The sequence below is a fragment of the Esox lucius genome, chromosome 19, assembly GCF_011004845.1.
Source record: "Esox lucius isolate fEsoLuc1 chromosome 19, fEsoLuc1.pri, whole genome shotgun sequence".
Taxonomy (NCBI): Eukaryota; Metazoa; Chordata; class Actinopteri; order Esociformes; family Esocidae; genus Esox; species Esox lucius.
In genome coordinates this window covers 47,312,710-47,323,404 of record NC_047587.1, presented here as the reverse complement: position 1 = coordinate 47,323,404, position 10,695 = coordinate 47,312,710, and the positions used below count along the sequence as shown (strand labels likewise).

The window sequence follows — 10,695 nt, the reverse complement described above, 5'->3', positions numbered from 1 at the left end:
CAGAAACAATGGTGGACAATACCGGATCATGCACATAAAATAGATCTATGTATAATAAGTTACAAAAATGTGGATTCCAGAAACTATGATTAACACAGAAATGAGGGGTTTGCGTATATTAATTTCCTCATGCATCGGACAAGACTTGGCGTCCTAACTTCCTAACACAGTTAATAATTTTCTCTTAAGACGTAATTGGCAAGATTGTTACTTTTGAGATTACAATTAACCAGGGTTAACAGCATTACACACCATGAACTTGGGCACCTGGAATCTAACAATGCTCCAGGTTGACATTTTTCCCTTGATACCGATCAAAGATCAGCTTCCCCTCCCTAATTCAATTAAATATTAAACTGACCCAGGGATCAGTGTCTCGGGTTAATGTTCAATGGGAAGGCCAATTTACTTTGACCTTAATGCTACAGTTTAGGCCCTGGAGTTAAGCAGAATAGTTGTAAATACTTTTTAACTTGTTTTGCATTCTGCTCATTACAAAAAAATACTAGTGATCGCAATGGTAAAAGATTCTGCTCTTCTTTTAGTAAGGTAGTCCACCGCACCTCAGGTGCCATGTATCCCTCTGCTCTAAAATAAATCATGGCCCCCTCCCACAGTGCTGTGGTTCATGAAGCACAGTACAAGAACAGAATAGAAATGGGAAAAATGCTGTAGAATGGGCAGCTGGAGTTATAGGTTTCATGTGCTGCCAATTTACATTGGGCTCTATACAGACTTAAGTTGACTGTTGACTGAAAACTGGGATCCTTAAGTTAACAAAGTGTTCAATACATCTGTATTGTGGTAAAAAGTTGAGGGAGGGTTCTGTAGAAATGTAATTACTCTGAAATTCAGAGTGTTATGAAAGTAAGCCCTGGCCATCCATGATATCAAAATAATGGTTTTAAACATGTAAAGGCCAAACTTTGGAGAAAAACTAGCTTAGATTTGGGGTTCTGATCTGGTCTATGACAGTCCAAAAAATGTATGTTGACTCTAAAGATCCTAGCTAAACGTCCACTCGACTAATTTCAAGTCTTAATCCGGTCCATACAGCATAACTCATCTAAACATGATCATTGAAATATAATCTAGATAGTTTATTTCAATGAACAGGACTAACTGCATGACTTGTACTTATAGTAAATTGATACAAATTCCCTTTAGTAAACAATGGTTTAACACACTTTGAAAGCTCCTTTTCACACAAAAATTACACATACTCAACTCTAATGAGGATGCCAGTCCGCAACTTCTAGGTGTTTTGTGTCTCTGTTTGATGATGTCATGTACCAGAACACTGCATCACTCTCTAGTCCCATGTCAGCTGACAGACACAGTCTTTGATATGTCGTAATAATAAGACGAAGCCATGAAAATACGGTCCAGATATCTAGTTATTTTCCTAAATGTATCCAACTACAACAAAGCCTAAAAAAACAACACTAGGCATGTTTTTTTATGACTAAATGTACATATTTTTCACATTTATACAGTATATATGATTTCAATAGGCAAGTACGATCTCTAACATGTCTTGTCGTCAAAGTGGTCCATGTCCAAAAAAGGTTCACGTTTTAGGAAGATTTTAAATGAATGTCCTTCTCTACATCTTCCTCAGTTCAGAATTCCTGTCTTCTTCATTGCACAGAAACATTAATCAATAAGCAAACCACCGGAACGCTCAACTCTGTCCTTAGATAAGTTCATCCCATATGCAGTTGAAACTCAATTCATTTTAGGTCTGATACGGTTAACTGTTGATTTACGAAAATGTCCAAAGTTTCCTTTTACCCAAATCCAAAGAGCCTCTGGGGTTTGTAACATCAGGTTTTAAATGACTGCCTTGACTGAAGCACTGATTTGAGAAAGTCCTCTTTGCGTTAACATACACAAAAGTATGTCCTTCAGTTTGTAAGGTGGTGGGTGTAATCAGCTTGAAAGCGGGAACAACATTTTCCTTATTTTATTAGAGAGAGAGAGAATAAAGATCTCTCTTTTATTTGATGGTGTGTGTGGTGGGTTGAAACTGGGAGCATGAAGAGCCAGCCAATCCAACCAGGTCAGTAGTGGTCTGTTTCAGCAGGTAGTCAGATAGCGATTTGGTCTACCTGCTGACTGTGGAGGTCCAGGACCTTAGGGTACTGGGAAGTCTGTCAGCCCCAGGAGGGTTCCAGGGCCCTGGGGTGACAACTGGACTGCTACCATAAGTGCCGTCCATGCTATGAGGTGGGCAACAAATCCCACCATTTCCAGGGAGTCTCTGCTCGACCCTGGACTGAAGATCTCTTAGCTCAGGCATCTCTTGGAGGTTGACCCCTCCCCGTCCACTGCCTCCGTTCACGCTTAGGTAGGAAGAGTCCCAGGGCCATGTGGTTGTGTGTGCATGCTCCCTTTCCCCATCAAGGGTGCCTGTGGAGCTACTTTCCCTTCTCTCCTCTGACCTCCCTCTGGGAGCTTTGGGGGGTTGTAGCGGAGGCTGGAGCTCTCTGGATCCCCCCTCCACCTCCTCCAGACCCTGCTGGGTTCCCTGCCCCCAGACATTACACCTGGGCTGGGTGGACCTGCCATCCGTAGCCCCTTTTGTGTAGCAGGGGTCTGGGGCCTGGGCTGCCATACGCATTGTGGCCTCTAGGGAGAGCTGGTGGGGGGAGTCTGGGTTGAAAGCTAGATGGGATGAGAGAGATGAGATGGGCGGCTGTGGTTGGTCAATATTCACTTCCTGCTGGGCAGAGAGGGCTGGAGAAATGGCATCCCTGGTGGAGGCACCGTCTACTAAGAGAGGGAAACACCCAGTCAGAGACAACCTACGGGTTAGTATGCAAACACATAGTTTTTAGCGGTGTAAACCTTAGGCATGACAGCAATACAATACTGTATTGACACACTGGGAAACGTTTCAATGTATTGTCTTTCCCCGGTTGTTGTTATGATATGGTACAATGCGATTTGATATTGGCATACGATACGATAGACAAAAATATGTCGTTGATATTCCTTTTGCTTATTACAACTCATGTAATATTTACTTTATACTGTTATATAGAGTATATCCAAAGGCCTACCTGTGATTTAGCAGGAATAAAATCATAATGATTTCTATGTAATTGTGGGAATAAATGGAAAACAGTCAAAAATATCCTTTAGTAGTCAACTTAACATATACTCTCCCTGCCTCACACACCCTGCTCCCCCTTTCTCTCTCAACCAGACAAGTCTACCATAGCCCAGGTTGGCACTTGCCTTTCCCAGAAACACATACTTGAACTTGTTCCCAAATGTTAAGGAGCCAAAGATAACTTTATTTTTGATTAACATATAGCTTAACTTTATTTTTGATTAATATATAGCTTAACGTTTAATTAATTAGATGTATACATCAACCAGTATTGAGAATTTTTTGGCATCTGCTGTGCATAGAGAAATCCAAGTCCGTTCTTTCAGTGCTGTCTACAACTCGATCAGACCTACAGAGTCAATGCGCTGTGATAGACTTGAAGTTAATACATTTCAAATGGAATGCTGCGATTGGCTTGCAACTTTGCAGTACAGAAGCAATTGGAGAAGGTTTGGTCTTGTGTACACGTTGGATTTATCCAACGCATGCCACAAATTGTATCGGTGGAAGCAGGGCAGAAGTAGTAGCGAATGGTGAATGTCAAACTTTTTGTGCACTTAATAGCAAATGTGTTCTTATTAAAAATTTTAACTTTTTTTTGACTACAACATAATAGTACATATTTCAGAAAATGTATTGTGCAAGCATATCACGTATGAAAACTATGATCTCGCTCTAAAATAAAAGCTTGGAGCTTATTACAATTCTAAATAGTCCAGAAAGCATTGATATTCTTATTCAACAATGAGACCAATGGCTGAGATTGTGAAAACAGGTTGGGGACTTTCTCCGACTAATTGAAGAGCTTCGGTTTTTAGGAGAGGAATTTCGTAGCTACGTTTGTCAAGTAGCCAGTGTTCAATTACAAGTTGTTCATTGACATTGTGGAGTTAGTAGATTTGGCAATGTTTTTACAATATTTGTTTTTGCCCCCAACTGCTTGCTGCCATACTCACCATAGTGGTTGTGAAGATTTACCCACTTTCACCCACATAACTATATTCATTGGCATTTGATGGGTGTTTTATTCCCTGTTTTCAAACCTCATTCTTACAAATACTGTTGATTAATATTTTCGTTCCAAACAATGTCGTGTACCGTATTGCAATAATAGCAATAAGGCACCTGTAAGGTTTGTAGTGTATGGCCAATACATCAGGGCTAAGGTATGTGTCCAGGCATTCTGCGTTGGGTCATGCATGAATGCTAAGTTATAGAAGCCTCCCTAATGGCACTATATTCCTTATATAGCGTACAAATTAAGACTGTGTGCAACAAGATTGATCAGTGAGCAAATGTATAAGGACACCCCACACATATAATGGCAGCAGATTTGCATTACTGAAGGTGCACTTTATTGCACAATCCACCATAATGGAGGTCCTCATTGTAGTCAATTGTTCCTTCTACCAAGACCATTGCAACCAAACAAATAGATCAGGGTTGCGTTACCCTGCTCAGTAGTTGCATGTGTCCACCAGTGTTTGTGTGCAACATCATCAATTTAAATGACTGACAGATTGCTATAACATTTGATGTGGTTATCTCAGCTGGGTAAAGATCCAGGTGTCGGAAGATTTGTCAGCCGTCAGCAATATCTGAGCAGGGGAACGTGTTCACTATTATACAAAAGTGCACTGACATGCAAACATACTTAGAATTTATGAACACAGCAAGCACACATAAGACACATGACTGCAAATATGCATGCACGTACACATACACACCAAACAAGCACCAATTTTTGTGAGAATCAGAATGGAGAGAAAGACATGCAGCTTTTTACAAACCGTGTCTTTAGAGTGGCCCATTAGGAAGAAATAGGGGGAGCTTAGCGTGTCACCTTTCATGCACATGGTAAGGTTGGAAGGTACCATTCCTAAGGGAAGGGGAGTAAAAGCCTATACCAATCATTAGAGTTAAAGCAGAGGGGTTAAAACAGAGAGAATTAGTTATACTTGAGAGAATTACAGAGGACTAGAGCATAATAGACAAAAGAGCTTTGCACACACAAAGTAGATATTTGTTCATTGTTGGGTTATAAAAGCAGCAGAAGTAAGCATCTAAAAATCTAAGTAGTTATTCAAAATGTGAGGTATTATAAACTTTAAATATATTTTTTTGTCGTTTTTACTTGCTTTGGAAATTAAACACATTTTCAATGGCAAAAGGCTCCTTTAAATTTAATTAACAAAAACAGTCAGCCAAAAGGAATGAAATGTATGTTCAGAGGGACCTTGTCCCCGGGCCACTGTGCACAGGGTATATTAGATTGAAACCACTACCATTCGAAGTTGACCTTTCGGGAGGGACCATATAATTCTATAGGATTATGAAGCATTTGTCATCTTTTCAATTTAGCAAAATAAAATACTGCCAGGTGTGTTATCAAATGAAGTGGCATCTCTGATGTTTGATCATGTAAAAGGACACTTTTATATCCAGTGTAGCCTGAGCCAGACACTTTATACTGCCAGCCAGTAGCCTACATGTTTTTTAACATAATAATGAAGTTTTAATAAGGCAAAAACAACCTGCCTGGGAACTGCCTGGGAACAAGAATAGGTTCAGATTGAAAGAAACCATGATAGGCAAAATAAAACACAAAGAGAGACTGAGGTTTATTTGATGGGGCCTCACCATACTCAGGCACCTGTCCCGTGCCTCTTTTCAGCAATAGTCTCACTCGCCTCCCCCCTGCCTTGATCAGCTCAATAGCCCGTGCATGAGTCATGTCTCGGGTACTGTCCCCATTTATCTCGATGATTTGATCCCCCACCTAAGGAAGAGTAGAGTAAGAGAGATAGAGACGGGAGAGAGAGAAAAAGTGTAAAAGAGCAAGAGAAATAGGCCCAATTTAGAGTGAGAGGAAGAGTGACAAAGCCAATAAAAAACAGAGTAAGAATGGGACAGGGTGAGCATTGAGAGTGGCCATACTGCAAGAACCACATCACTCTTTGGCAAGACAATAATGTGCTGTGTTGCAGTCAAGATGCTAACTGATGTCCCTCACCCTCATTCTGCCATTGCGAATGGCAGGGCCGTCCTCTGCGAGCCGTAGCACAAACAGATCCATCTTGTACTCTCGTCCACCACGGATACTGAAGCCAAAACCCTTCACACTCTTTTCCAGCTCTACCGTGAAGTAGTCAAAGTCCTGTACAAATCAAAAGCAAGAGCAAACATTAATTAAGCACCTAGTCATCTATAAGCTGTGTGTAGTCTGGAATGTGTAGTGGAATGAATGTGTATGTCTTTAATATAAAACATAGGCAGAAATCCTGGGGGGGACAGGGGGGACATGACCCCCTCATCCTGGGGAAAACCATGATTTGTCCCCCCCAATATATAAGTGTAAACATAACTATTTAATTTCAATAATAGTAATACGCAATGAAAGCACTTCTGCTGATTATAGACACTTAAAAGCAGGTTTGAGTTTCAGAAAATTGTGACACCCCCACCCTTCGCTTCACAGTGGTTTGATCCACTGCCCCCCAGCCCTCAGCAGTGGCACATGGTGCAGGTACTATGCATGTGTAGGAATCTGACTGTCTGTCGTTGGTGGTTGACTTTCAGTGAGTAGTTCAAACAAAGCATATGTTAGACATTTCTTTACTTCTACCACACAATAAATAAAATAAAAATTCTAACCAGCCTTCATTTTCTCTGCATTGAATTACAGGTCACTCGTTGTGTCAGCTAGCAGGTTAGCTGATGTTTGCTAGCAAGCTACAGTAATATCAACCTTCTTTTGCAGCTGTTTGAATTTGAGTCAATGAGAGAAGCTTGCAGTGCAGTGTGTGTAGTGTTCCTTAGCTAGTAAGGTGCCGTGTTCGTGTCTACCGTCTGAAGGGCATTCAACGCACGTAGCTAACATGAGGCTAATCCAGTACATTTGTTTTGTGTTGGTAGGATTCACACACAATAGCTGAATTTGCAGAACTACAGTAGCAAGCAGATTGATGGTGCAAACTAAAACAGTATTACAGCACTACCTTTGGTGTCCCCGTCATAAATTGCCCCTGATATAAGAGGTATGTGGTCATGCATATGAGGTTTGTGGTCAAGCGTTTCTCTGGTCTGAAATCTGGGGGAACTGCATCAGTAAAAGCTACTAGCTGGACCTTTTCCCATCTATTTCCATGTATGTGTTGGTACGTCACACATGATATTTCTGACATATCTCGGACACATTATGCTGCAACTCAGCTGTCCCACAGAATGAGACAACACGTGTGCGTACCTGTTAATGAGACAATGAGAAAAGACATGTGCTTACCGGTTGGCAGGGTAATGCCTCAAGCACATTCTTTCCAGATGTGCCCAGTGGACAGTTTGAACCTGACATTGATATCAAATAATTTAATTGAAGATGGACAGATTTGTCATAGTCCTAAATAAAATCTATCAGCTGAGGAGCTTGACTGAATGGTCCAAAAAGAGAAAATCAGGCAGTACAGTGGTGAGCTACAGTGGGCACACTAGCGGTCTCACCACGGAAAGCATCGTCTACAGTGAAAATCTTAGAAATGCTGCAATGGTCCTAAGCAGGCTGAAGAGACATTTTGACCCAAGACACCCCATGTATAGAAGCAAAGAGGTTGACGATTTCAAAGCTATTAAAAGTGCAAAATGGTAAACAGAATACAGGCATGATGCATATTCTGGTATGCAAGTATCATCAAGTATGTGTGCACCTGACTAAGTGCAGGAAGTCAGTGTCTTGTGGACTAGGCTAACAGCCAAAGCAAAGAAGCCCAATTCCAATGCCGTATCACTCATTCTTCCAGCTTGCAAGGGAACTGAAAAGGTAATGATAGGGGCAGATGCTGCGAAAGAAATCAATAGAATTCTGTTACCTGACAACACAATAAAACATTGCATTGATGGCACTGGATGATATAGAAGTTGTACTAACTGATATATAAGAAAATAGTGGAAAAATTGCTCTGCCAATAGATGATTCCAAACATAAGCTGACACTACTAACTCACTTCCGATGTTAAATTTACTGACAATGAGTCTATTGAGTATAACAGTTTTTTTGCAGAGGTACCCTGCCACCCAACAATACAGGAAAACTTCAATATCAATGATACCTACTTGCAAGACAAATCTCAAATGAGGGATGTGTCATATTATTTTCTCAGATGGTGCTGCATATGACTGGCAAATTGAAAGGACTAACAAAAGTGAAAGGGCAAAATCCAGATATGCAGGTCATCCACTGCATGCACTGAGATGGGTTCTGCACACATAGGTGCACTTGCTCTCACAGGGATAGGTAATCTCCTGTGTGTATGAGCTGTAAGATTAACACGGTTTTCCACTGTGCATAATGTTCCTCACTAAGAACACAAAAAAGGGGCCTTGGTGGGCCAAGCACACCTACATGGCAGACATGTTCAGCCATTTGAATAAGATAACTTTCTGACAGCCACAAAGGGAACGAGTTCTGGTCCAAGCTCAAGCTGTGGAGTGACCTTGATATGTTCCCCTTAATATCAGAAGACCCTACTTGCAAGAGTTTTATTCAAAGTGATATCAGAATACCTAGAAACACTTTGATCGTCAAGAAGTTGACGATCAAAGCTCAACGAGAATTGACAGATCTCAAGATGGACTACACTTTAAAATTAAAATTAGGATAAATTGTTTTGGATGTGTTTTGGCTGCTTGTAGGACACAAATACCCATCTGTGCTATATACAATACAACTGTGCTATCAGTGTCCTTTTACCCTTCCCAGCATCTGTGAGCTGGGCTTCTTATCCCTGATACATAAGCATGAGAAGGCATCACCTCTCAGTGGAATAGGACCTGCAGGTTGCACTTTCCTAAGTGTCCCCCAACATCAAGAGATGTGTCCAACTGACTGCCTGACAGACTGTTTTGTTTGTTTTCATAAATTAACTAAGAGGTAATCCTTGGCTAATCCCAAATTATTCTACATTTCAATAAACTCATTATTTAAGTTTACCTATTATTTCTAATCAAAGAATTCCCTTATTCAAATGAAGTAGGTCTATATGTAATTCTCACCGTCATGTTGAAATATGAATGTATATTTTTTATATTTTTAACAAATCATGTAGGCCTACATACAGCATGAATTTAAGCCAAGCAATTCCTAGGCTATGTGAATGACATTTTTAAATTAAACAAATGTCTTTTTTTAAATGACAGGATTGACTTGGAACAAAACATGTAAATTCAGTACAGCAGACATATATCAAGTGTTGTTAAAACCATTTAGTAAAAGTTTTGAGGTTCAGGTTGAACTGAAAATAAATTATTAGGGGTGACATGGTTGATAAAAGTTTGGAAACCACTGGAATAGTTTTACCTGTGGTCTAAAGTCTGGGGGAAACTGTGCCAGAGGGAACTGTGCTGCAAGTGTGGTAGAATGTTGTCTGTAGTCAATGAGTGGAGGAGGGTGCCGATAGTCTAGTGTAGGAGGCTGCCGGTAATCAGCAACTGGAGGGTGCCTGTAGTCGACTGGGGGCTGCCTGTAGTCAGTGAACGGCGGCTGGCGGATGTCCGGTTTAACGTCCTGCCTGGCTTTTACCTCTGACCTGTGGCAGATTGTAAAGGGACAATTATGTAGCATTTTTCCATTGTAATATATGACAATGTTCATAATATATCTGCAGTAATACTACAATGATATTGTTTTAAAAGACTTATACAGTAGAAATTAATATGAATGAATAATAAAAGCATATTCTTAAATGCTGATTTTCTACTGGAAAATCTGCATCAATAACAAACGTGATATTTGTTGAAGCTCATCTAAATCTATCTAGAGCTTATTAACAAACAGTGGCAGACTGGGCCAAGCAAATTCCCCCTGTCATGGTTGCTAAAATTCTACAAATGTTCTACTCAATTTCTGTTGAAGATGAAAAACAAGCACTGAATTGTGTATGGATTCCTTATTCCATCTAAATAGCAATTAAATATCTTTAAAATATTAAAACATACTTTGTTTTTACTTCTTTTGTAAGCTGGTCAACCAAACAATGTCAACCTAACTATAATGTGTTAGGGTGTAACTCTGCTGGGCATTGAATGGATTACTTTCCTTGAATCTCAAAGTGACCCCTACATCCTACATACTTCCTTTGAACGCACTTGCTGACAAAACTTTGAGGGTAACTTCCACGGAATGACTAGGGGTTAAATAAATGCTTCAAATTTGGGACACACTCTGGACTTGAATGTCACAATGGTCCACTGTAACAAGCATACATTTTTATTTAGAAATTTAATTAAGAAATAAACATAAATAACAACATTGAACATTTTATTTAGGACATTTTCTTTTGTATGTGTCACATCTCGAAACTAGTAAACTAATGCACATATCATATCATTAGGCACGTCTAAAGAATCTTATGAGTGAAATTGCACAAGCTCAAAAATAACCCAGTGTCTTATGGGATTCCACTTCCCTCTCTCAACTGTGGGACAACTGGATTGGATGCACTTGAACACACAAATGCAGGGTCAAAGATAGAGGGGTTCATTTTTTGATTTACTGTCTGTCTGTCTGTCTGTCTGTCGTGTGGGCA

At 40.2% G+C, this 10,695-nt stretch overlaps 1 protein-coding gene across 11 annotated transcripts in view; it reads right to left on the bottom strand.

Moving 5' to 3' along the window:
* Positions 1-1,079: 1,079 nt before the first annotated feature.
* The window catches only part of LOC105009031 (membrane-associated guanylate kinase, WW and PDZ domain-containing protein 2), a 364,503-nt gene continuing 354,887 nt past the window's right edge, over positions 1,080-10,695 (bottom strand). For 5 of the 11 annotated variants that reach the window (XM_020044758.2, XM_013131917.3, XM_020044760.2 and 2 more), the window contains exons 19-22: positions 9,468-9,696; positions 6,132-6,275; positions 5,759-5,897; positions 1,080-2,775 (exon numbers count right to left, since the gene is read on the bottom strand). In XM_020044758.2, the coding sequence (XP_019900317.2) occupies positions 2,108-2,775; positions 5,759-5,897; positions 6,132-6,275; positions 9,468-9,696 (1,180 nt within the window). In that variant the 3' untranslated portion in view covers positions 1,080-2,107. Of the gene's footprint in view, positions 2,776-4,908; positions 5,020-5,758; positions 5,898-6,131; positions 6,276-9,467; positions 9,697-10,695 lie in introns of all 11 variants that reach the window. The other 6 variants (XM_020044761.2, XM_013131922.3, XM_020044764.2 and 3 more) reach the window with 5 other exon arrangements.